This window comes from Rhinolophus sinicus, linkage group LG04 (genome assembly GCF_036562045.2).
Source record: "Rhinolophus sinicus isolate RSC01 linkage group LG04, ASM3656204v1, whole genome shotgun sequence".
In the NCBI taxonomy this organism is placed as follows: domain Eukaryota; kingdom Metazoa; phylum Chordata; class Mammalia; order Chiroptera; family Rhinolophidae; genus Rhinolophus; species Rhinolophus sinicus.
Genome location: NC_133754.1, coordinates 182,591,211 through 182,617,354, shown reverse-complemented (window position 1 = coordinate 182,617,354; position 26,144 = coordinate 182,591,211). Strand labels below are relative to the sequence as shown.

General features: G+C 53.1%; 1 protein-coding gene across 20 annotated transcripts in view; it reads right to left on the bottom strand.

The window, feature by feature from the left end:
• The window catches only part of DNM1 (dynamin 1), a 40,142-nt gene extending 19,014 nt beyond the window's left edge, over window positions 1-21,128 (bottom strand). For 9 of the 20 annotated variants that reach the window (XR_012495962.1, XR_012495966.1, XR_012495965.1 and 6 more), the window contains exons 1-10: window positions 20,854-21,128; window positions 9,268-9,341; window positions 8,780-8,929; window positions 8,214-8,417; window positions 7,826-7,924; window positions 7,571-7,731; window positions 6,405-6,547; window positions 6,151-6,286; window positions 5,916-5,983; window positions 2,913-3,051 (exon numbers count right to left, since the gene is read on the bottom strand). Coding sequence is in view for 14 of the 20 variants with exons in the window: in XM_074331084.1 (XP_074187185.1) it covers window positions 2,913-3,051; window positions 5,916-5,983; window positions 6,151-6,286; window positions 6,405-6,547; window positions 7,571-7,731; window positions 7,826-7,924; window positions 8,214-8,417; window positions 8,780-8,929; window positions 9,268-9,341; window positions 20,854-21,014 (1,335 nt within the window). In the remaining 6 variants the exon portion in view is untranslated. Of the gene's footprint in view, window positions 1-2,912; window positions 3,052-4,648; window positions 4,788-5,915; window positions 5,984-6,150; window positions 6,287-6,404; window positions 6,548-7,570; window positions 7,732-7,825; window positions 7,925-8,213; window positions 8,418-8,779; window positions 8,930-9,267; window positions 9,342-20,853 lie in introns of all 20 variants that reach the window. The other 11 variants (XM_074331097.1, XM_074331092.1, XM_074331085.1 and 8 more) reach the window with 2 other exon arrangements.
• Between the last annotated feature and the right edge of the window lie 5,016 nt (window positions 21,129-26,144).

Here is a 26,144-nt window from a genome sequence, read left to right as displayed (position 1 = left end):
CACGTGTCCCACATGGCAGGGAAGCCTCAGCTCCTTTGAGAAGTCTTGTTCCCTTTGAGCATCTTTTTCCATTCTGGCTGCCTCTGAGCATTTCCAGGACTTTTAGCCAGTTTTTAAAATGGAACTTTTCTCTCTCAGTCCTTGGCTGAGCAGGATAGTCAGCCTGGAGGCCACCAGTTAGTGGTCAGGGGCAAAGGCCCTGGAGCCACATGGCTCTGGGTTCAAAGCCAGCCCCTGCCCTGCAGACTCTCCTTTGAAAAGTGAGTGGTCTTCTCTGAGCCTGTTTCTCCATGGGTAAAACGTGGTAGTAATGGCACTTTCACTTTGAGGGTTGTTGAGAGGACTCAGCAGCAATCACATGCCTGACATGAAACTCTAGCTTTCATCCAGAGATGAAACCGAATTCCGGTAGGGATGGGATAATGAGAGCTGACTCGTTTTCAAACCTCTGGCAGGAGTGGCTTGCTAAGCTTAGAAGTGGAAAACCAAACAACTCGTGTCACTTTGTTGCGATATTTGTTTTATTGCGGTGGTCTGGGACCAGAACCCGCTTTATCAGCAAGGCTTCCATTGTCTGTGATACTTTATGTAATCAATTCCCTCTTGATGGACATCTGGGTTGTTTCCAAGCTTTTACCATTAACAATAATTATTGCTTTCTTTTGGAATGCAATTCAGCAAAGTTTTCCATGGTTTTTAAATGTTTATATCTAGTAATCGGTCTTCTAGGAATCTATCCTAAGGAAATAATCTTCAAGAAAGAAAAATAAACTTCTTTATACATAAAGATGTTCATTGCCAGGTTATTTATAATATGGGAAAACTAGAGACAATTTAAATGTTCACCAATAGAAAAATGGTGAAGTAAACCATGATAAATCTATTCGATAGAATATTACACAATCATTAAAAATGTTTATGTAATAATACGCCAATAGTGCATATTATTAAGAGAAAAAAACTGATGCTAATATGTTCACAGTGTGATCACATTACAAAATAAACAAACCTGTGTATAGAAAAAAGCTTTGGAGGAATATAAATTGGTGAAAACTTTTTGGAAGGCAATCTGACCAAAATTGTGAAAGCTTGTATTCATTGACTAGGCAATTCTATATTTAGAAATGTGCGCTAAAGAAACAACAAGATAAGAACCATGAATACATTTATATACAGATGTTCATTGCAGCCTGTTGCAAAAGACAAACAAGAAAAACCAGGTTGGAACAACCTAAATATCTGTCAAAAGGATATTGACTATATAAATGACGTGTGCCACATTTCTACTGGGAAATACAATTCAGCAGTTCAAGGGCATGCTCTTTATGTAGCTACCTACAAGGATTCCACACTGCTCAGTAAGAAGGAAGAATTTATGGGTCAGTGTGTGGTGTGATCCTATTTAGGTGAGAACTGGTGTATATCTGTAATTAGTGGGGATGAGTGTGCTGTTAGCAGTCCTTCACTCTAGGGTTGTGAGATTATGGGACTCTTGCTGTCTCTGTGCTCTTGGAATATTTTTGTTACAATCATGTGTGATCAAAACAAAATCAATACTGATAATTTTATTTGTTTTTTAAAAAAGGAGTATACTGGGAGGAAATGTACAAAAATCGTACTAGTGGCTCTCCGGAAAGAGAGGGCTGTTGCCTTCTTTTTACGCTGGTATTTTCCATATTTTCTTTAATTGAGAATGCGTCACTTTTATAATTAAAAACCAACGTTTAAAAAAAGGTTAGTTATATTTTGTCTTTCATAAAGCGATTTGTGGCAGCTCGAAACACACTCTTGGATGTTTTTCCAAGTTTGACAAAAGTAAGACGGTGTTGCTTAGTAGTCACGATGCAGTGAGACCATGACTTATGCCACGAAAAATACTAGGGCGTGGGGGTGTCCAGCCCAGGCTTGATTCCCCTGGAGCAGGCGCTGAGTGGATGCTAACTAGCTTAGTCTATCCCCACTTGACACAAATGTGGGCAAAAGGGAGACAGGATTGTGCAAGGGGTGCACAAGACTAAGTGTGCATGAGCCGTGAAACTGACACTTATTTGAAACAAAGTTAAGGCAGTTGTGCCCCCATCTCCGCAGAACAGGGAGCTTTTTCAAATACAGACCAGGCTGAACCCTCCCCCAGAGGTTCTGGTTCAGCTTTTTGCAGGGAGGGGTTGGCATTTGATTCTGGAAAGGCTCCCCCAGGCAAGTGATGCTCCTGCACTCCCCTGGGAAGAACTGCTTCAGACAACCTGGCTAAAAATGATCCAAATGCCCAAAAGCAGACAAATAGGAAAAAGGCATCTAAAGGTCACGGACGACTCAAAAGCGGCTGACCCTGCCAAAGGCGTTACAGCTCACGGTAAGGCGAGCAATCCAATATGCTTTGAGGCAAATTGGTTTTGAGGGGCTGAGAGAGTCTCCCACCCCAGAGGCCCCGATCCCCGATCTCTACCCTCAGCCTCCCTCATCTGAATCCCACTCTGCTTTTCTTGTCTGAGACTCAGTTTCATCATCTGTAAAACGATGGACCCTACCAGTTCGTAGGGTTGAGAGGATTAAGTCAAATGACAAGGGCAAGCACCTCATCCAATGCTTGGCACATAGTAGGTGCTCAAAACGTAGCAGCCATCCCCTTATCACCATCGTTGTCATTGTCATTCTTATTGGTGGAAGGGGCCACCGAGGATGTTTGGGTTGGAGGAAAGTCTTCTGGCAGAGACGGGGGTCTGAGGGGATTGTGAGTACAAGCAGACCCAGGGTTATAAGCTGGCATGAAACCTCAGGGCGGGAATCACCTGGCCAGCATGGGCATCCAAATGGGTGGCCCAGAGGCTCCCAGGCCTGCTTAGTGCCCATGGGAGGCTGTGGCCATGAGGCAGGGACGGCCAGGCCCAGTCCCACCCAGGTGGCTGCCATACCTTTTCGCTACACTTTCTGATGGTGGCTGTGAGCTCACTGACTACCATATCCACACACTTGATACTGGGCTCTTTGAGCTTCTGCACCTGCTTTTTCACTGTGGCTTCAAAAGCGAGGTCAGGTGTGAAGAGGCCCGTCCTGCACCCGGGGAGGAGGAGGAGCAGCCACAGGTGGGCGGGTGGGTGAGGAGAAGGTGAGGAGTGAAAGCCAAGCAGGGCCAGGGTTGGGGTAGAGGATGGCACAGGCATGGGGGAAGAGAGAGAGACACCGACACAGAGAAAGAGAGAGAACAGAAGACAATGTGAGCGTGGGACCCAGCCCTCCCTACCGCCACCCAGGGTTGGCACCTCCCAGGTGCTGCCAAGCATCCCCCAGGGCTCTGTGGGTATGGGGGTGCTTCTGAAGGACCAAGCCCCTGCTCTATACAAGGCCGCTTACTGAGTTCAGGTCATGTCCCCAGGGCTTCGCCCCACTCCTCAGCTACACTGAGCTTGCCCTCTCTTTCCAATGTCATCTTTGCCACAGCCTTGGGCCCTCCTAAGGGTCTAACCCAGGCCAGAACACCACCCACCCATTCTGTTCAATTCTAGGTTTCCCAACACCTCTTGGGTTCACTTCACCCTGACTCCAAAGCCCAGTACAATTCCCTACCTTCACTAGGGTTGCTGCATCCAGCTGCCCAGGCTGTGCACTGCACAACTCCAGGGGGCTCCATTTGCATAGACTACAGTGCAGATAATGCCTCCTGGAGTTTGCAGTGTAGCTGCCTGACCTCCACTCTCCAGCTCCCTGCTCTACTCTTGCCCTTCCCTTTCTCCTCAAGGGGTATCCGTTGCCTTTCCTCCAAAGGGGTCTGGAGCAATTCAGCTTGAAAAGACAGAAAGAGAGAGAAGAAGAAAGACAGAAAGAGTGGAGGTGGTGATAGAGAGGGGCCAGGGCAGCAGTGGGGAGAGGAAAGGGAGGGAGGCTGGGGGTTAAACTGCATGAGCACTGGACTTGGAGTCCAAAGCCTTGGCTTCCAGTAACAGTTCTGTCACCTCCTAGCTAATATCCTTGATCTCTTGAGCCTCAGTTTGCGTGCTGTGAAATGGGTGCCATCCTGCCCTGCCTTCCTTGGGTGGTTCTCTGAGGCTCAGATGACATAGCAGATGGAAGAGGACTCTGTCTCTGGAAGGTCAGATGTGGATGGAAGGGACGGAGCAGGTCCTGAGTGAGGCTGGGGTGAGAATGGGGAGGATGAAGTGCTTTGGGGGGAGTCAGGGTATCTGCTAGACCTGGGTCCTCTGCACTCCTCTGGCCATCCAGGCCCCTGGAGCAGCACCCAAAAAGGTCCTGTACCTCACTTGTCACCAGGGCCAAGGCTTCCCCAAGTCCCCTCCTTGGAGCCCCAAAGATGACTCACCTCTGAGGGCAGGGAGGAGGCTCAGGGTCCCCTTAAGCTCTATTCTCCCTGAGCGGGGGGTGGGGGATTCTTGGTGGACTCCCAGGGTCGATAGCCACCATCAACCCTGTCTTACTAGTGTCTAATCTCTTGGTCTCCTAAGCCTGGGGGCCAGGAGACGGGTGAGGCCCCCTCGGAGAGCCCCCCTCTCCTGGTCTGTGGTGACCTGCCTCCCCCACCCCGCTGAGGTCTGTACATGCTACCGAGGAGGCAGTGGGAGACGTGGGGAAGGAGCGCCTGGCAGCAGTGCAGGATGGGGGCAGAGGCGGGGGCTGGCCTGGGCCGCCAGGTTACCTTCTTGGTGCACTGTCTAACGGTGCTGATTAGCTCCGAGATAACCATGTCCACACACTTGAGACACGGTTCTCGGATCTTCTTCACCTGCTTTTTCACAATGGTCTCAAAGGCCATGTCTGGGGTAAAGAGCCCCGTTCTGAACACCCAGAGCGGGAGAAGGACAGTGTCACAGGCCAGCTCTCGCCAGGAGTGCCAGGCCAGGGCCCTGCCCCACTCCCCTGAGCTACGCCCTCAGGGTCCTCCCACTACCCCTCTCTGGGCTTCATTGTGCCTATCTGTAAAATGGGCAGGAGGGATTCTAAAGAAGGAAGTTCAATTGATGTTCTTTGGGACAAGACACGGTCTGCTTACAACTGCGTTCAAGTCCTGCTTCCTCTTAAGTTTCTGTTCATACAAAAGGTTCTATGGTTTGAAAACTGCTGAACTGGGTTCTCTTGAAGAGCCCTTCCAGGAACAGAGCATTTTATTTAAAGACTAGGAGAGGTGTTTTGTTTTTTTCTGGGGCTTGGCCAATGCAGTTATCAGTCTGTAAATTCCATGCCAAACCTTGGAATTGAGGCTGCATGAAAACAGGGCACTTTGGTCTTGTTCACTGCCTGGCACACAACAGGTGCTTTAAATTTCCTCGTTGAAAGAACACACAGTGTAAATATGGGTTCCTGAAGGGGGTCTAATCTTTTAAGGAACAGTCTATTTCCCAGTGCCCTCTCCTGCTCCACAGGCCTTGGGGTTGGCTAGAAGGAAGGAAGTGGGGTGGGATGGGGCCCACTTTGGGCTCTTGGGACTATGGAGGGGCTAGAGTGGTGAGAGGCCCTGTCCCATCATAAAAGGACACAAGCCAATACCTAGACGCCCCACCCCAAGCCCTACCCAGTGGTTCGGGCAGCTTTGAGTAGCTACCTGGGTAGAACTGGGGGTGCTGTCTAACCCTAGGAATGGGCAGAGGGCCCAGACCCAGAGGGTGCTACCCAGTCACCTGTGTCCTGAGCTCTGCCCAGCTAGTCCAGTCTCCAGGCCCTGTTCCCAGGAATAGCAAAGGAGAACAGCAGGATGTAGCAATGGGGGTGGCCCAAGCCTCCCATCCATCTCCCCAGCCGGAGCCTGTCCGAGCTGGGGGCCAGAAAGTCAGAGTTGAGGGGACTGGGGACCAGGACGCTTGGTCCTTCCTTAGGGAGTTTAGCTTCATCAATCCATGTGCCTCTGAACTAGATCCCCTGCCTTCCGGGGTTTGCCCCCCCCCGCCACCTCCCCTCCCAATACATGCCTAATGCCATGGATATTCTTGATGGCGTAGCTGATCTCCCTTCGGAGTTCCTTCTCGTCAAACTCCATCTGTGCAGGAGAACAAAAGATGGCTGGTCAGGGCCTGTCCTGCTACCTGGGAGGTCAAGATGGGGGCCCACCCCACTCCCAGAGCTGGGCACCAGGGCCTCTGGTGGGGTCAGAAAGGCGTACATGCGAGAGTCCTGAGCCCCCCTGCCCCGGGGAGCCTGTCCTACCTTGACTAGCTCAAAGGGGAAGCGCTCATGAAAGATCCGGTTGATGCGTGCTCCCCCCGAAAGTTCATAGGTGTCGATCTGGTCCCCTGAGCCTTCGATGCGCTTCTCAAAGTCCACGGCGAACTGCTGGACCATCCTGGGGGGAGAGTGGCGTGGCCTGAGGGGATGGCAGCAGCCCAGTGGAGGGGGCCCTGGGAGAGCCCTGTGCCGAGATGCTGGGGGAAGGGGCAGCTCAGGGGTGGGGAGGGCCTCACTGCAGCAGGGCCTTGGTCTTGCGTGCTGGGTCATCAGGGCGGAAGTTCTTGTATTCGTCCACCTCCTTCTCAATGGATAGCAGCTGGCTCTGAAGTTTGTTCCGCAGCCCCGGCAGTGTGTCCCGAATGTGGTTCGTCAGTTGCTAGGGTGGGGGTGAGAGGAGGGTTAAGGCTGCGGTCACAAATCCAGAATGCCCACAGGGTCAGGCAGCAAGGGGGGGCTGTGCCGGGGAGCGGGCCGTGGACACGGTGAGGTAGAGAGCTGGAGTGGGCAGCCACAGCCCTGCCCACCAGAACAAAAGACGACTAAGGGCAGGGCCTGGCACACAGCAGGTGCTCATTGAATTCATGAATGAATAACTCAATTTTCAAAGAAGCCAGCAATCTAGATTTTTATTTGAAATCACCCACTTTTTGACTAATTTAATATTTTCGGACGCCATGATCTGCTTCAGGGGCAGCGATGGCTGGCAGCTGCCCCCTCCTCAAGTCCTCACTCTGGCTAGGTCCTCACACGGTATCTCCCTGAACCTCACGATGACCCTAAAACAGTGTCTTATCACCATCATCACCATCTTACAGATGCAGAGGTAGAGGTCAGAGAGCTGGAGAGTGTCTCTGGGTGAATACCAAAGCTGGGATTGGAACCCTGGTCTCTGGCCTCCAGACTCCCCAATCCTGTCCCCTGCCACACTGCATTCCCCACTGCCTTCCTCCCACCAACACACGCATGCCTCAGTGCTGGAAGCCCCAGTCCAGATGGAGAAACATCCTAGGAAAGCCCCTGGGATTGCTGTCCCCCTCTCCAGGTCAGCCTCTCCCCATTTCGGAAGGAAACAAGGTCTTCAGCCATGTACACTCCAATACCGGCCTCCAAACCCAAGCCCTTGCCAGTGCCACCCTCCCCACAAGGTCTTGGTCTTCTCTCCATTCTTAGGGGTTCCAGAGCTCCCCTCCCAGGCCCCAGACAGGGAAAGGGAAAGGTCAGCAAAGCTCTGCTACCTCCCTGTGGGACAGTGGGCAAATTCCGTTGCTTTTCTGGGCCTCAGTTTGTTCATCTGCATAATAGGGATGCTAACCTCTGTTGGTGACCGTCACAAAACACACTTAAATGATTCTGTTCTCATGCTGGTTTCTCCAGGCCTCATTCTGGCCTGAGCCACTACCTGGTTGAGGACCTTCTGCAGGTAGGGTGTGCCCATGCGGTCAGCCAAGTGGCGGTAGGATGGGTGGGAGAGGAAAAACTTGCGTTCGGCGGCCAAGGCAGCCGTGATGTCCTTCTTGCCATCGATGTCCTTTTGGCTCCGGTTCACCACCCCAATGTAGCCTATGGATGGGGTCGAGGTCAGGGTCAACCAGCTTTTTAGAGAGCAGGGGTGAAGGGAAGGCAATGGAGTGGGTCAGGGGAGTAGCCTGCCTACCTCTGCGCAGGGGGAGCAGCTTGTTCTCCAGCACGTCGCGGGCATCTGTGCCCTCGTCCATCAGGTCCAACTTGGTGATGACCCCAATGGTGCGCTGACCTGGGGGGCAGCAACGAGAGGGTTGTCTACATCTGCTCTTGCCTCATGCAGGAGGCCCCATGCACTCCCACTCCCACACTGCTGCCCCCATGGCACCACTCCCTCCATCACTCACTGCCAGCTTCTGCTCTCCCTACCCCCATTCATTCTCCACAGAGTGGCCAAAATGATTTTTAAAGGCATAAATTGGATCTCACCACTGCTCGTTTAGACCCTCCAGTGGCTCTCCCTTACACTGTGAATAGACCCCAGGGCCTTGCGCCATTGGTGGCTTCAGGTAGGAACCTACCCTGGGGGTCCACCTCCTTGGCGATCTTCAGGGCATCGGAGTTCGCCAGGTCGGAATTGGCAGGGGACACGGCCAAGATGAGGCAGTTCTCCTTGGTGACAAACTGCATAAGCATGTCCCGGATCTGGAACTCGATGTCGGCAGGTTGGTCCCCCACTGGGACCTTGGTCATTCCGGGCAGGTCCACCAGGGTCAGGTTCAGCACTGGACAGGGCGGCGAGAGGGCGGGCTGAAGGCATGGGGCGTGGCGTGGGCGGGCGGATTCAGGAACAGGGCCGGGCTTAGAGGGGATCCCCAAGGAAGAATGGCCGAAGGTGGGTGGGGTTAAGGAAAGACACTGGGCTAAAGCCGTCCATTGGAGGCGTGGCTAGGGGTGGGCGGAGTCACGGCAAGGTGAGGCTTGGGGGCAGGACGCTCAGAGGAGGGACTGTGGGGGCGGAGTTTGCCGGAGGAGGGTCGCCCACACAAGGAGGTGCCAGCAAAGGGGTGGGGCCAAGAAAATGGTCCTAAGGGGCAGGGCTAAGCGAGGGAGCCCAGAAACCGGGAGCGGGGCCAGGTCTCCTCACCATGCGGTGAATAGACACGGAGGTTGATGGGCACGGGTGAGATGCCCTTGTTGGTGCCAGTGACCCGGTCGGTCTCAGCCTCGATCTCCAGGCGCACCTCCTCGAAGTCGGTGAACTTCTTCCCCTTGCAATGCAGGAACTCAGCATATTCTGCTCCAGAAGTAGGGGTGGGGGGTAGGGGATGGGAGGATTGGAAAGAAGGTGGTGGAGTCAGCATCATGGCCCGGAACCCACCTGCGTCCCATCTACCACTGGGACTAGAACTCCACCCCAAACACTGCCTTCTCCTCCCTCCCCACAACAACGCTACCTCTCGGTTATGGATTTGTATCCCCACTGTCCAGATGGGGAATCGAAGCCCAGAGAGGGGAAGCCCGGCCCAAAGTCACACAGCAAGCTAGTTCAGCAGCTAGGCTGAACCTCTCCTTGGGGATGGGGTGGGGGACTGGACAGGCCAGCCCACCTGCAGGGTGGAGGAGAGCACATACCTGTGGTAGCATTGACAAGCTGCAGGACCAGGGGCCGTCTGGTGACAATGCCAGATCCTCGGGGCAGGAAGTCCCTGAGGTGAATTGGAGGTGAGAGGAGGGTCAGGGATCAAGGAGGTTCCTTCTGTCCTAGGTGCACCTGTCCTGCCACCAGGGGCTCCAACGCTCCCCCAAAGTATCCCATCACACAGCCCAAAGGCTTCGGGTCACTAAGGGGAGACCGTAGCTCAGAAAGGTGGAAAAGAGCTCCCCAATTCCCCTGGGTCACAGAATTGATGCATCTGAGCTGTCAAGAGACAAGACCAACAAGTCCCCAGGCCTCTCTCAGGTCTGCCTTATGTTGGTTCTGAGCCAATGGGAAGTCCCTGTCCCAACACAGCCACTGCCAGTCAAGGCAGGAGAAGCTGAGGCACAGGGTGCCCCACATGCATGTGTCCAGTGGCCACAGAATGGATTCCAAGGAAACGGAGCTGTACCTCCTCCCCTCCCTTCCGCTGTGCGGAAGGGCCGCATCTCACTTCCCCTTTCCAGGGCCCCATCGGGCTGGGGTTGAGGATGAGGAGGTAGGGGAAGAAAGAGGCAAGGAAAAGAGCTCATGCTTCAGTGCCTACTGCGCTCCAGGTTCTTTGTGGGCAATATCTCAGGGACTCCACACGATAGCCCCGTGAGGTAGGTGCTGTTATCACCCCCATTTTACAGATGAGAAAACTGAGGTTCAGAGATGTTCAGGTTGCGCTGCTGGTATCTAACTAGCAGACCCTGGACCCAGATCAGTTTAATTCTGCAGTGAAAGCTCCCTACCCTTCAATCCCATGGAGATGCAGCTCCCTTGAAGAACTGGACTGAGGGGTTCCAAAGGCACCCCCTGCCCCCAGACCCGATGTCTATACCTCAGACATCTGCTTGTGCCGATGTCAACCTCAGCAGCCCTTTTGGCTAACTCTTGTGGGTACAAATTCATTCTGTCCTGTCAACTCTTCTCATTTCCCCTCCCCCATGGCCCCACCCAGGCCAGCACAGGCCTGAGGGTGGAGGCCTCTCCAGGGATCAGGCTGTCAGAACCCACAGTCACGGGATCCCCAGGACCCAGGAAAGGGGAGAGGAAGCTGGGGTCTGAGGGACTGTAAAGATTCAGTCAGGCATCTCATTCATGGAGCCACACAGAGGCCCAGGGAGGGGAAAAGACACACTCAAGTTCATGCAGGGCTGGGACAGAGCTGGAGCAAGAATCCTGCACTTCTGCCACCAGCCCAGAACCTCACCTGGACTCAGACAGCTTCTTGAACCCCAAGGTTGGGGCAGAGGGTCCCGGGGACAACAGAGTAGGCCCAGGTTCCTGGGGTCCAGGCCTTCTCTTCGGGTCCTGGGGAGGCCTCCCCCCTCCTGTGTCCTCACCCTGCCGTTCTCTCTGGGGAGATTAGAGGCTAATGGGGAGGAGTCAGCCACTAGCGTGGAAGGAGAAGGATGATAAATCCTGCATTTATTCATCATTTCTAGGTGCTAGGCAAGAACTTGGTACTTTGCCAAACTGCGAGCTTCAGAAGGGTAGGGCTTGCGTGTTTCTGCCCACCACCACTGTGCCCCAGTGCCCAGCACAAGGCTTAGCACACAAGAGGTCCTTAATAAATGCTGACCGAATCCCCAAGTCCCCAAACAGTGCTCTGATAGGCAAATGATCATTTTATAGATGTGGCAACTGAGGCTCAGAGAGGTGGAGGGACTTGTCCCAGGTTACCAGTTGGGGCTGGCAGAGCTGGGATTTAATCCTGAGTGTCTGTTGGACCCCAGAGCCTGGGAACTTCCTTGGGAAACTCTGCTGCTCCCTAAACTCGAGGAGCCAGATGGGGCTTTTTGTTGACTTCATTTCAGCTCTGTCTAGGACACATTTAGGAGCAGCTGCTCTGTGCCAGGCCCTGTGCTGGGCCTTGGGGAGGGGAGACGATGAGTCAGACAGTTCCCACCCCAAGAGCTCAGTGTGGGGGGGAGACAGACAAGTAAACAGATAATGCAATGCAGTGTGACTTGTGCTGGAACAGAGGTGCAGCAGGCAGCACAGAGGAGGTGATTAACGGGTGTGGATGGACTTCCTTTCTCTCTCGCTCCCATTCCTTACTGACTCCTTTGGAAGGGTAACCCCTAATATTTGGAACAGGCCACTGTTCTTACAGAGCTTGGGATGGGAATGGGGGCCTGGGGTCCACTCTCTTCCCCACTAGCTCCTCACCCAGCAGTACCATGGCAACAGTAGTTGCCATGGAAACTGCAGGAGGGGCTGGGAAGGATGGGACTCCCCACAGAGAGGCCCCCACCATTGCAGAGACAAGGACCTTCCCTAGAGCTCGTCCCTGAGAGCCCTTCCCCCACACAGATGGGCCCATAGGGCCCTGGCAGGCCTGAGGGGCAGAGGTTTGGGAGGGGCCACGTAGAAGGTGCCCAGGGCTAGGCTAGAGTGGGTGGCCAGCGGTCTGGGCCAGCCTGCCCCAGGACTACTTACAGGACAAGCAGCTTATGGGAAGTGGAGATCAGAGGGCAGGGCCACATGTAGGAGCAGAGCCCTTCCTCAGACCAGCATCTCCTGGGTTAGGGTGGGGATGGGGTGCTCAGGTGGGAAGGGGCCCCATCTCTGCCATGGCCCAAGTTCTCAAAGTGAGGCCCTCATATGGCAGGAGGGCACCAGAATTCCCTGGGCAGCTTGCTCAAATGCATATCCCTCAGACCTGCTGGGTTAGAATCTCAACTGGAGAGGTGGGGCAGAGGTGGGGAGAAGGGGATCTGAATTTTAAACATGCTCCCATGTGATTTTCATGTTCTCTTTCAAGTTTAAGGATCACTGGCTTAGTGGTTAGTGCCAGGCATAGGCCCTGGGTTCGAATCCCACCTTGGCCATTCCCGGGCCTGGTGCCCTTGGGCAAGTTGCTTCACTCTGGGCCTCAGAGTCCTCAGCTGTGAACCGGTGTGATATAAACTGGGCGTCATGTACTCTACCCCATATGGCTGTGGCAGGATTCATGGAGATTTTTGACGGAAAGAGCTTAGCCTGTGCCCTGTATACAGTAGGCGCTCAGCAGCTGCAGGGAGCTGCCGAGGACTGCCTCCTGTTCTCAGCCTCCTTCATAGGAGGATTCCCAAGTATCAGCAAGGAATCCAAGATCCTGAAGAACCTCTGCCTCACCTCCTCCGGCCACTGACTCGTATCTTAGGATTTTGGCCACGAAATGTTGGATAGAAACGATGGACACTGAGGAGGAGAAGCTTTCAGGGGCCATCTCACTCCCCCATGATTGTCCACAGGGTGGGACACAGGTCCAGAGAGGAGCAGGGAGCTATGAGGACATACGGTGGTGGGAGCGGTGACCGAGATGGGACCTACACCTGGACAGGCATTGAAGAGCACCTGGTGGGCTCCCATGTCCAGACTGGGAGAGCCTCACTCCCTGCCAGACTCCTGCGCTGGGCACAGGCTCAACACCTAGTAGGTGCTCACGCAAGTTGAAGGAGGGAGCACGGCTCAGGCTTGGCAGCTTCTCAGCTCCAGCCTTCACCTGGACACACTGTCCCCCAGCACTCTGTTAACGTGCCCCCTGTCACCTCCCCATTGGGGATTTGGGCTTGATGCAACCTCCAGCCAGTCATGCCCAGGCACCTCCCACCCAAGTCCTAGTTTGTCTGAGCGGGGACAGAACAGGTGCCCAGAGAAGTGTGTCGGGCCCACCAGCCTCGGTGGCCGTGTGGGCAGGATGGATGGTGGCATGCCAGCTCTCCCCACTCATTCTGGGCAGATGGTGGTTTCCCAGGGAGGCCTTGCCTTGCCATCTGCAGAGGCTCCTTCAAACCTGAAGCACAGGGAGGATGAAATAAACACCTCCCAGGACCTCCAAAGCACATGCTTCCTGTCTGAACTGGCACTGTCACCCCCAGAGGGATCTGGAGAAAGTACACTAAAGGTACCCCTACTTGGGTGCCTGAGATCTGGGGCCAGAGCTCAGGGACCCTGGTTGCCAGGTCCTGTTGAATGCAAACTATGACAGAGGGTATCATGCTTGGTCTGGCATGTACCCAGTGGCTGTCATCCTTATAAGTCTCCTATTTCCTGGGCTCTGATGTCAGATAGGCCCAGCATTGAATATCAGAGCTGCCAGTTAGAAGCTGTGTAGCTGTGGACAAATGACTGTACTTCTTTGAGCCTCAGTTTCCACATCAGTAAAATGGGCTGTTATGAGGTTTATATAAGTTAATGCCTGAATAAATTGTAGCTGTGGTAATTATAAATTATGATAACTTGTTGAGCAAGCTGAAAACACAGGCTGGGCTCCCACAACAGTGTCACCAAATAATGCAGCAGGGAGGGAGCTGGATGGTGGGTTTCCTGGGAGTTGGAAGAGTAAGCAGTGGGCCAGGATCTTTTTAGCCACATCTTGCCCCTGGGAGTGGAAGGCCAAGGACCCGAGTGGGCTCTGAGGTGTCCTCTGAAGCAGGGAGCTGGGGCGGAGGTGAGGGAGTAGACGGGCCAAGAAATACAGTTGGGAGGAGGTGAGGCTGGCTCCAGGCAACAAGTCCCTCTCTGTTCCCCCTGCCCCAGGAGGCCCCAGGCATGCCTGTGTCACACAGCCCATGAATTTCCAGCAGAGGTTTGAACATTTCAGGGCAGTCCTGGCCTTGGCTTCCCCCCATGTTCTGATGTCCTGAGAGCAGGGACTGGCTGGTCGTGTTTACCACCGTGTCCCCAGCACCCAGCATGGAGTCTGCCACATACCGGCCACGCCTGGCACCCCTGTTGGCCAAACGAATGATTTCAAGATGAGCGCCTCCAGTTGTCCTGTCATCACCCTCACTGTACAGATATGGAAAGTGAGGCACAAAAAGGGAAGTGTTGTCCAAGAACATAAGGCTAGTTGGTGACAGGGCAGGACTGGTACCCAGGGCTCTGGACCCCAGGTCAGGCGCTGTCTCCACAATAACCATTTTCTGTAGCAAAGAAAATCTATGATCTTTCCTCCATCTTATCCTTCCATCCTTCCTAACTTTCTTCTTTGTCTCCTTCTTCCTTCTTTCCCTTCCTCCCTTCTTCCCTTCTTCCCTCCCTCCTTCCCTTCTTTCCTAGCATTGATGACTTTATATTTTCAAAAGGGAAATAGATTTTTCTTTTGTCCCCTACTTTTAAAAATCATATGTCCTCCCTTTTTTAAATGTTCAGAATATACGTAGAATGTTTAAAAAATAAAAAAGCAACCATCACTGCCACACCTGGGGATCACCATTGTAAACATTTTATCATTTAGAATAATAATCATGGCAAACACTGATGGATGGTTGACTGCTCGCCAGGGACTCTGCCGGGGGGCTTTCCAATCTGCATCGTCACAAGGTTGCTTGTGGGGCTGATGGAAGCATTCCAAAATTAGCTGTGATGATGGTTGCACGAATCTGTAAATAAATATGCTAAAAAATCATTGAGTTGTGCACTAACACCGGCTGAATTTTATGGCTTGTAAGTTACACCCCAGTAAAGCTGTTGAAGAAATCTTCACCCTCTTGACTACTCCTCACAGGGCTGTGTGAGGTTGCTGTGACCAGTTTCCCCATCTTACAGGGGAGAAACTGAGGCTCCGAGACAGGAAGTCAGGTGCTTCTCACATGTCCACACACAGACAGGGCTCCTCTCCACACTTAGGTGGCAGCTGGAGCTACCCAACAGCTCATCATAAACATTTCCCGTCATTCAGTCGGGAGCTATATCTGGACCCTTAGCACAGCAGTTTGATGCGAAGGACTCTCAGCTCCACCATTAAATTATTTCCCTGCTCTGAACCTCCGTTTCCCCATCAGTGAAATGGGACACAGTCCACAGAGCAAAGGGTCCCCAGGGGCCAAGGGAAGGTGCCCAGCTGGAGCACCTCTCCTAGGCCACGCTTGAGTGCCCTGGAATTCCCTCTCAAGCAATGTCAAGCCCCATGTTAGGGTCTGCCCTCCGGAGGGCTGTCCTCACTGTGGGGAGACAGTCCTGGGGACAAGGGGGGATCCTTTCTTGGGGTATGGATGGAGCTGAGATATGAGGGCTGGGGTATCCACATGCAAAACCAGGAGGCCCCTTGTAGACCAGGATGGAGTGGGAAGAGAGGGGCAGCCTGGGAAGAGGGGCCACCTGCTCCCACGCCTCCACATCCCATCACAGAACTCGGAAATTTTAAATTCAAAACCAGCCTGCCAGGTTGTTATGCAGGTGTGTTTGTCAAGGTGGGAGGGCAAAATGTATTGTATTTAGCAATCCCGTAGCTTGATTTATAATTGGAGTATTTAGACATATGGCACATGGGCCTCTGTCTCTGCTCTCATAGCACTGTAGCCATGATCCTGTCCCTGGTACCAGCCTGCCTGCATACCCTCCCTTGAGGCGCTGACCCTCTGACCCCAGCCAAGACCCGAGGATTCTCCTGGCGCCAGGATCAGATGCAGAAGCTGATGCCATCTGCCAGAGTCACCTTTCATTCCCAACTCCACTGTGTGGGACGGGGGTTGGGGAAGAGGTCTCTGGCCCAGGCTGGGCTGTGAGTCTAGCTATGGGCGTGCCTCCACCTGTGGCAGGTGCATGCTCCGAGCAGCGAGTCTGCCCTGCAGACAGCAACATGGGCTCTCTGGGTGGGGGGTGGCTGTCCAGGGGCCACTAGAGCCTCTCCAACCTTCCTAGTCTCACTGTGGCCTCCACTCCTTGGGCTTTTGCTCAGGTAGGACCCGCACCTGGAGCATGTTCGCTCATTTGCCTGACCAAGACGTATTTTTGCTCGGGTCCAGATTTAAATGCTCAGATGCCTTCTCTGGCCCCCTGACGACTCCTCTCCCTTCAATGCCAAGCTCCTCGTGCCCTTCTTCAAACACACAACAAAAGAGCTCTTTGTGTGATTTAGCGTCTGTCTGTCCCACTCAGCTGTGAGCCCCCTTGAGAGCAGGGATGGGTCCGGCTTGTTCACAGCCATATCCTCAGTGCCTGGCACGCTGCAAGTGCCAAGGAGATGGCAGTTCCCTCTGCCTGCTCTGGTCAGTGACTTTCTATCTATAATGTCTCCGTTATCACCTATTCCTCTTTGGCCTCAGTCTCAAAATCTGGGAAATGGGACCACTAAAGTGTATCCCGAAATGTTCAGAGGAAGAGACAGAGCTAAGTAGTGGGGATGGGCTGTCCCCCATGGGAAGGGCTGAAGCTAACCACGAGAGGGGCCCTCAGAGGCCAGAGAGGAGCACCAGGCCTTGCTGAGATAAGAATGTGGAGGAAGAGGCAAGGGGACTAGTAGGCGGCAGGGAGCCTGAGTGGGGTAGGCAGAGTCAGCGGCTCAGCAGGGAAACCCAAAACCTTGCCTCCCAGGCTGCCCATGGGGCTCTGGGCAGAGGCTCACTCACCAGCCCCTAGCCCCACCCTGGCCCAGGCAGGAACAGAACTGGTGTGTCTTCTATGCCAGGCCTTCCCCAGAGCACTTTGCAGGCATTATCTCAACGCTCCCCACAATCCCATCAGATGAGGAAATAGTAGCTGAGTAGGGCTCAGCTTGTCAGTGGCACAGCTGAGCTACAAACCTCAGTCTGATTCCAGAGCCTGAGCTCTCAGACCCTCTGCCACATTCCCGCTGGCCTTGGCCTCTCCAGGGGCCAAGCAGGCAGGGAGGGTGGGCTCTGTCCATTTGTCAACCTGCCTGGGCACCAGAGTAAAAGGCTGGGTGCTGGAGCCTGGAAGCTTTGTCCCAGGACACCCCAGTCTTGGAGCTTGATGGCTATTAGGAGGAGGGGTAGGCAGCCGGGGTCAGACAAAGCAGAGCCTAGAGCACCTGTCATCTGCTCGTGAAATTCTGGGGTGTCTGGGGTCCCACGCACACTCCTCTATCTGCAGTACCCCTAGAATGATCTCATCTATTCTACAAGGACGAATTCCAAATTTATATTCCCAGCCCACCTTCTCTGAACTCCAGACTTGCATTCCCACACTGCACACCCTACATCTCAGACTCAAAACCAAACTCCTGATCTTACCCCCACCCCCAAACCTGCTCCCCCCACACTCCGTTAATGGCACCAACACCCATCCAGGGTCAAGACGCTGCAGTCATCCTTGATCCCTCTTTTCTCACCCTCCACAGCCCATCCACGGGCAAGTCTTGTGGGACCTTCCTCAAAATATGTCCTAAACCCCACCCTTTCCCTCCTCTCCACTGCTGAAGCCTGGTCCAGGCCCCGTCACCTCTTGCTCATCCCAGCAGCCTCCTCACCTGTCTCCTGCCCCCTCTTAACGTCCCTAAGTCACACACTTGCTGGAATCAGCTCAAGTCACTCCACTACTTAAAAGCTTCTGCTAATAAGGAAAACAAACCCAACTCCTCACCATAGTCTGAGGACCTTGTAGGTCTAGCCCCCATCTCCCTCTCTGATACCATGTCCCCAGTGCCCCCCAAACACCAGCCACAATGACTCCTTTCTGTTCTTCAAACACACCAAATTTTGTTACTGCCCCAGCGCCTTTGCATTTGCTGTTCCCTCAGCCTATAATGCTTCTCTCCACATGGCTGCTCATCCCTTAGTTCTCATCTCAGATGCCACCCTGTCCTAGAGACCTTCCCTGACCTCCCTGTGGAAAGCAGCCCTTCTCTTCTCCCCGGCAGTGACCACGTTCTCCAGGCGTCTTCTTCACACACATTCTTCTGGGTTCACTCTTTCAGTTTTCCCTCTGCAATGCAGTTTCTGTCTTTTCTATCATAGAATCCCCAGCGCCGAGACGCTGTGGACACTTCATGAATGTTTGCTGAAATGACTGAACGAATCAGCCTCAGTTTTCCCTCTGTAACAGGGGGATGAAGAAATAGCATAGAGCAGACAAGTCTGAGCAGGGTCCCGGGCAGCTGCTAGCCACCTCCATTGCAGAGCTGACAACAGGGTCCTCCTGGGTGCCCTGGAGCCCAGGCCGGCTACAGCTGCCTCTACTTCCTCTGATGCATTTTTCCACTTCCTCTCCATGGGGGATTGACTCCTGGGAAGTCCCAGGAGGTTGAGCGGCTGTTACCATGCTCACCAGTCTGGGGACCCAGCCCTAGGTAGAGAGGTCAGGAGCCCATGAGGGAGCAGGCAGGGCTGGCTGGGGGCCCCACTGAACCTTGGTTTTTCACCTGCTCTACCCTGGGCCTGCATCTGGATACCCGGTGCAGCCTCTTGCAGGGCCACCGTCAAAGAGCGTTAGGGTTCGGAGAGCAGCGCAAGGGCCCAGGCCTCCTGGGCCAGAGTCCACATCCTGCACCATCACTCGACAAAGAGTTGCTGAAGTCAGCCATGGCTGGGCTGGCCTGCTGTGCTACCTACAGACTGACACCTCTCTCTCCTGGACAGTAAACTCCAAAAGGGCAGGCAGGGGTCAGGTCTGTCCTGGCACACGCAGGCCCCCAAACCAAACTGTCAATATCCCCCCATGTGTTGACAAAAGGACTTTTACACCCATGGACTCATAGGAGCTCCACAGCCACTGTCTCAGGAAGGCAGGGCAGCAGCCGTCATTTTTCCCATCCTACAGATGGGGAAAATGGAGGCCATACCATTCAATGTCCCTGTGCTCAGTACAGGGCTTGGCTCCCAGAGGCTGTGCAAGGTTGAGACTAGGAACCTGGGCTCTGGAGTCTAATAGGCACTGTCTATGTGACCTTGGGCGAGCCATCTAACCTCAAGGTCTAGTTTCCTCATCTAGGCACCATGGTACCTGCCTCATGGGGCTGTTGTGAGCCATCTTGTGAAGCATGGTGTGGGCACATGGGAAGGGCACAGAAGATGGGAGCTAAGGTTGCCTTCCCCTCCAACACCCGCCCAGAGCACACAGCCTGGCACAGAGCAGGAGTTCAGCAAACATTCAATGGATGAAAGGTAGGAATATGGTTTGTACACTGTAAAGTGCTGGATATCTATGAGTGCCATTTAAAGCGTTAAGGCCTCCAGGGTCCCTCCACCCCCACCCTCACCCCCTCATTCTGACTGCTGGCCCATCTGTGTGTCTCTTGCCTGTGTCTCTGCAGTTCTGGGGGTCACGTGAGCAGGAGGGTTCTTTGGGAGCCTTCCCTCATCCTCCACAGACAGACGGCCTCCTCCTCTGCTGACCAGATGGGCCCGGCCGCCCCCACGGCGGCTTTCCAACATCCCACAGATACATCACTTCAGTCAAGACCTTTCCCTCTCCCCACTACAGTGTGCACTGGGCTTCCAGGTCATTGGAGGGGCAGAAACAATCATCCAGTCCAACTATCCATATTAGATGGGAAACTGAAGCTCAGAGAGGGCAAGTGACTGGCCTGAGGTTTCACAGCAAAACCCGATTTGGACCCAGGATGTCTCTCCCCAGAACTGCTGTTCCTCAGAGGGAGGGGCCTCTACCTCCCTCTCCCACATTGCCAGTGGCTTCCTTAGCCATGAAGGTCATTGGGAGGAAGCTAGGGTTTCTGAAGGTGAGGGAGAGAGATGACAGTGGAGAGGTCAGTGTCAATTCTCCTGCCTCCAACCTCAGTCTGCCCAGCCCCCATCCAGCCTCCAGCACCAGGAGAGCGCCATCCTCTCTCTCTCCTCCTTCTCCGCACCCCAAAAAGCCATTTCTGCCTCCCCTGTCTTGAGGGAACTTGGGGGGTCACAACACTGCCTGTCCCTCTAAACCCAGGACCTTTTGTCTTTGTGGTTGCCCCCCACTCCCTGCCACCTGGCCCTTCCAGCGCCTTGTGGGATCAAAGGCAGAGAAGGAGGATTAGGTTCTGCAAATGGCTCCCCCCTCCCCGCCATCCTGCCTCCGTCTTAGTCATCTCTGCCCTCCACTGCATTCTCCCTCCATTACAATCCCTCTGCCAGACCAAGGGGAGAACGACTTTGACAGACGTCCTCCACCCAGGGGCGGCGGCAGAATAAGGGGCCGGCTGCTCATAAAAGGATCAGAAGCAGTTTCTCCCCCACCCCCCTTCCCTTCCTCATCCTGCAGCCCGCGCCTCCCCCCACGGCCGCGCTGCGCACGGATGGCGGCGGGAGCCGCAGAGGTGTGTGTGTGAGAGGGGGTAGGCTGTGCCTGGTCCTTGATGCCCACAGAGCTATGGCCTCTACCAGGGGCTGTGGGGGGTGTCCCCTGCCACTGTCCAGGAATTCCCATGGGGGGAGGGAGCTGTCCTCCGTAGAGCCTAGGGGTAGGGGGCACTGCCCCGGGGGTGTTGCCCCTCCAAGGTACTCCTGGAGGGAGTCGGAGGGAGCCACTGAGTAATTCAGGCCCCTCGGTGCCCTTGTGAGGTATCGGGGACAACCCTGTGTAAGGGTCTCCTGGCAGAGCGCTGTCTTCCCAAACGGATGGGGCGGAGGAGGGGGCGTGATACAGTAGCTGGTGGCCTGACGCCGTTTGTGGACAAGCGGGGGGCGCTGCCGCCTCTGAGGGGCTCTCGCGGAAGGCGGAGGGCCGCCTCCCTCTGGCTGGAGGTGGGGGGCGCACGGTCGCGGGTGCAGCGCCAGGGGCTGTGAGGTCGCGGCGCCGTCGGGGCCAGGGGCGGAGGCCCAGGGGACCCAGGTGTCGGGAGTACGCGCTCCGCGGAGCGCCTCTCTTACCTGCCAACGAAATTCTCCAACACCGAGCTCTTGCCCGCGCTCTGGCCTCCCACCACGGCGATCTGCGGCAGGTCGAGGTCCGCGTTCTGGCCAATGGCGGAGAAGGCGTCCTGCAGCCGGTTGACCAGCGGGATGAGATCTTCCATGCCGCGGTTGCCCATGGCTGCGGCGGGCCCCGAGGGCTGCGATCTGGCCGCCGCTTCGGCTCCGGGCTCCGGCTCCGCCGCAGCAGCCGCGCGCTCCGACTGCCTGCGCCTCGGGCCCCCCGCCCTCCAGGATTGGAGGGGAGCGCTGCCCCGGACTGCCGCCAGAGGGCGCAGTGCGGCCGCCGTGCGCAGGCGCCGTCAGCGGACCTATGGGGATTGCAGTTTTCTCCTTCTGCGGGTTTTGGGGAGCTTGAGCCAGCAGTGTGTGGGAGTGTGGATAATGCGCCGAAGATATTCTGAAATGGGTGAGGGTCTCACCCCCTGGTATCAGGCCTCTTGGATAGTGGTCATGGCTGCTTCACTTCATCTTATAGATAGGGAAACTGAGGCTTGGAGAGAAAATGGCATCCTCCAAGGTCACAGTCTCCTGACCAGGAGTTCAATTTGGCCTCACTGCCTTTACTCTTAAGTTCTCACACTAATTCATCTCCAGCATGTCCCTTTGGGCCTCACTTTCCCTGTTTCTAGCAGGAGAAATATAGAACATTAATTCAACAGATATTTACTGAGCACCTACTATATGGCGGGCCTGTCCTAGGCACTGGAGATACAGCAGTGAACAAGACAGACAAGGTCTCTCATAGATCTTACATCCAGGTGGCAGAGACAGACAGTCAATGATTGACCAAAAAGATCAATGAAATAGCAAAAGTGAAAAAAAGTTTATACTAAGAACAATGGAGGAAAAAAAATGGGTTGTGAAAAGAGGTAACTGTGGGTATGAAAAGTCCACTTTAGCTTGGGCGGCGTCATGGGGATTCTCTGAGGAGGTGATACTTGAGAAGAGACCTAAATGATGAGAAGCCAGCCAGCCACAGGCAGATCAGGCCCTATCCTAGGAGCCTGGCCTGGGCCTTAGACAAGCTGTGTCACCCAGGTCCCTCCATGTCCCTAAGCCTCAGTTATCTAATCTGGGTAATGGGGATAATGATAGATTAGAAATGCCTATGAAGGGCATAGTCCTGGCCTGGCGCTCAAGAGACTTTTACTGAACCACTGCTTGGAGGATGCCGATGATGACAGCCCTCGAGACAGATGGAGCATCAGCCACCCACAACACCCCTCCTGAGCAGCTGCTTCAGGCCAGCCTGGTAACCATGTTTCCCTGAAAAAAAGATCTAACCGGAAAATAAGCCCTAGCATGATTTTTCAGGATGACATCCCCTGAACACAAGCCCTAATGCATCTTTTGGAGCAAAAATTAATATAAGACCCAGTCTCATTTTTGGGGAAACAGTATTATGCCCTAAGAACCAGAGAGGAAGCCTGGAGTAGAGTCATTAATTTGGAGGAGCTGCAGTTTGCAGATGTCTACCTAGAGGGGCACCGTCATGGCTGGGTTTTTCCTAATTACGATAGTGAAACTTATTGTAAAAATCAGCCTTTACACAGTATCTGAAAGCTTCTGGTCATCCTCCCACCCAGAGATAATCAGTCTTTATAATTTAGTGTTTATTCTCTGGTTTTTTGCATATATATTCATTTTGTTTTTACAGAAGTGGGATCTTATTATACATCCTGTCCTGCTGTATCACTGATGCCAGACCAGCAGCCTGGGCATGACCTACTCAGAAATGCAGAATCTCAAGCCCCACTTATAACCTGCTGAATCACAACCTGAATTTCATAAGAACCAAGTGCCCCAGAAGATTCCTATGCACTTCAAAGTTGGAGAAGCTCTGCAACTTGCTTTTTTAGTAACGGTATGTCTTTGACCTGTTTCAGTGTAAGAACCGACAGATCGGTCATGGTTCTTGTTCACGGCTGCATAGTTTTCCAGTTTGGCAGTGCCCTGTTTTTGTTTCCTGGTCTGCTAAAAACGGATGTGGTGGGCTTGAAGAATGGATGAATAAAATCCATTCTCTACACTGTGGGGTGTAGAGAAGGGTTGATGTTCTGGATGGAGGAACCAGTATAAGCGAAGGTATGGAATCAGAAAGGAAATGAACCTGAAAGCTACCCTGGCCTCAGTTTCCCACAGATTTTGGTGAGGACTGAAGAAGTGCTACTGTAGACAGTTCTCCCCAGGCACTGAGAAGCTGGGGGCCCTGAGGGCCAATAAATTAAAGGAGTCTTAGAAATGGCTTTGACTCTCTCTCTTTTGAGCACCCAAGCGGGAGAATTCTCTCTGGACCTCCTGCAGCTTTAACCACTAACTGCTGGGCAGGTTTACAATAGGAACGTTCACTGGGCATTTCCTCTCTGCCAGGTTACTCTGCTGAGAGATTCAACCCTCAGGAGGGAGAAGTTTTTATTAGTTCCTTTTGACAGATGAGGAAACAGAGGCACAAAGGGTTCATGAGGAATGAGTCTAAGGTCACAAAGCCAGGAAGTGATAGAGTGAAGATGTGAATGGAGGTCGTAAGACTCAGAGCTTCCACGTTTCTATCCTACACTACTCCAGCTCTTGTAACCTATATATATATAAGTGCACATAAAACAGTAGCCCTTTCTGATAGGGTTTCTGTTGTGCATACAGTAGGTGCTCGGTAAATGCTGGTTATATTGAATTGAACAGTGGCCTTATTACACAGCTCGGTCAAGCCATTATATTTAGTCATTGGGTCTGATCAGGGTCTGGGCCCTTTGGGTTCATTTGTTCATTTATTCTTCAACAGGTTATTGATCAGTGGCTACTTCATGCCAGACCTCAAGCAAGACACAGGGGGATGAAGAGGTTAATAAGATGTAGGACATGTCCTTCTAGAATGGATTCACTGGGGAGAGAAAGACAAGCTAAGCAGACCGGGTGCATAGGGCAACGGCACCTGGCCCAGTCTGGGGCAAGGTTACTGCTGAGGGAGCAGCTGAGCCAGGCTGGGCCACACCCCCTCCTCTGCATGGCTGGGGACTGGGCACCAAGATTTCCCAGGGGCTTTTGGGCACTGATGGTCCAAGCATCTGTGCTTGCAGCGTCCCATCTTATAGTGAGGAGCTCCCCATGAGCCTGGAATAAGGCAGGTACCCTTGTGTGCTGATGGTTAGGTACATATGAGTCACGGGCACAGCTGGAAAGCTGGACTGGCTGGTGTTCAAATCCCACCTCTGCTGCTTTCTAACCTGATGACCTTAGGCAAGTCGCTTCACCTCCCTGACCCTCAGTTTCTTCAGTAAAAAGGGGATGATAATATTACCTAACTCTTACATACAATGGAATATTACTCAGCCATAAACAAGAATGAAATCTTACCATTTGTGACAACATGGATGGACCTAGAGGGTATTATGCTAAGTGAAATAAGTCAGACAGAAAGACAAATATCGTATGATCTCACTTACATGTAGAATCTAAAGAAAAGAAGCAAAGAAACAAAACAGAAAAAGAAAATGCTACCTAACTCATAGAGCTGTGCAAGGAGCATTTGTGATGTCATAATAATTCAGGTAGAACATGAAAACCGTGCATGGTACAGTGAATAATTAGAACTATGATGTAATTATAATCATCAGCAGCATCATTGTAATGTCTGGAGAAACGTCAGTCTTGTGAAGATAGCAAAGGGTGTCACCTCTTGATGGGAAAGCTAAAGGATCGTAAATACACTGGTGTTTGTAGGAGAGACAGACCTGGGTTAGGAGGCCTGGATTGGGGGCCATCTCAGTCCCTGGATGGTTCAGCTTGTGGGAATTCCAGGCCCCATTTCGCCCAATTCCCCACGTGGACAGAGGGCTTTGAGGGCATATCCAGCAATCAGGGAAGGCCTCCTGATATTTGAATTGAGCTGGGAAGACTGGACAGGAATTGGCCTGGTGAGGAGTCAGAAGCAAGGGGGAGCATTGTAAGGAAAATTTGGTTCCTTTGGGGACAGAAGGAGCCACTGTAGCTGGACCTGCTAAGGGGAAGGGAGGAGGGACAGCCTGTTACCCACAATTCAGTCCTGTCCAGCAGAGACGGCCACACTAAGGTCCTAAGTCAGGAGGGGCCCCAGGTCACTCTGGAAAGTAGGGTCAGCAACAAGGCTATGCCCATTGTGCCGCTCCCCACCTCTGTTCTCTGTCTCCCTCACCCCCTTTATGTATAGGTAAAGGCACAGGTGGGTGACAGCTACTGGGGAGGCCCCGTGATAAGCATATGGTCTTATATTTTTCCCTGCCTCTTGTCTGACCTGGAGCTGTCTCTGAACACAGCCTGTTTCTGGGGTTTCTGAGCTAGGTGTCTGGTTGTGGTCTCATTCTATTACCTACGTTGGTGTTCTGTGCTGGGTGCCTCAGTGGGGCTGCGATGTCGACAAGGGAAGAGCTGCTAAGATAGGCACCAAGCCGAGGATGGAGGGAGGATACAGCATCCCAGAGTCATTCATTCATTCATTCACTCACTCAGTTAATCAACCTTCCCCACGTAACCATGACATATGAGGCTCTGAGCTGGGTCCCCAGGACATGGGGACAACTCAGCAGCTGCTTTCTGCCAAGGGGCACATGATATTACTGAGGGCAGATGTAATGCCAGGTAAGGAGGTGGCAGGTTACAAGACAAAGACACCATAACCAATAGGTAGTTAGAAAGTATACTGGGGAAATAGTGATTATAGCTACCATAAAAACTATGCAGGTACTAGATCAAGAAACCTGCAAAACCCTAACATAACACAGAGCTCGATAAACGGAGATATTCACCTCATTCTTAAACTGAAAAACTCAGGGTAAAGATGTCAGCTCTTCTCCAACTTAAACACATTTCATGCAACATTGATTGAAATTCAATGTTGGGATTCAATGATGGGATTTTTGGGCAGCAGGGGGAGTGGGGAGGGCAAGGAGACAGTTAGACAAAATCATTCTATAATTGACCTGAAAAACATTTACATGATTGGCAATTGGCAAGAAATATTTTTATAAAGCATAACAATGTCAGGGGTTTGTGTTATTAGGCACTAAAATGTATTCCAAAATTATAATAGTCACACTATGTGTTGTCATCATGGAAAGAGACAGCAAAGGACAGGCAGATTCCTGGAGCAGAATAGGTCTGGACATAGATCCACATGAGTATAACAGTTTATTTCCTGATAAAGGTGCATCTCAAGTTAGATGCAAGAAACAAGTCTCCATGTGACGCTACCGCCTCAGACTTCATTTGGGATG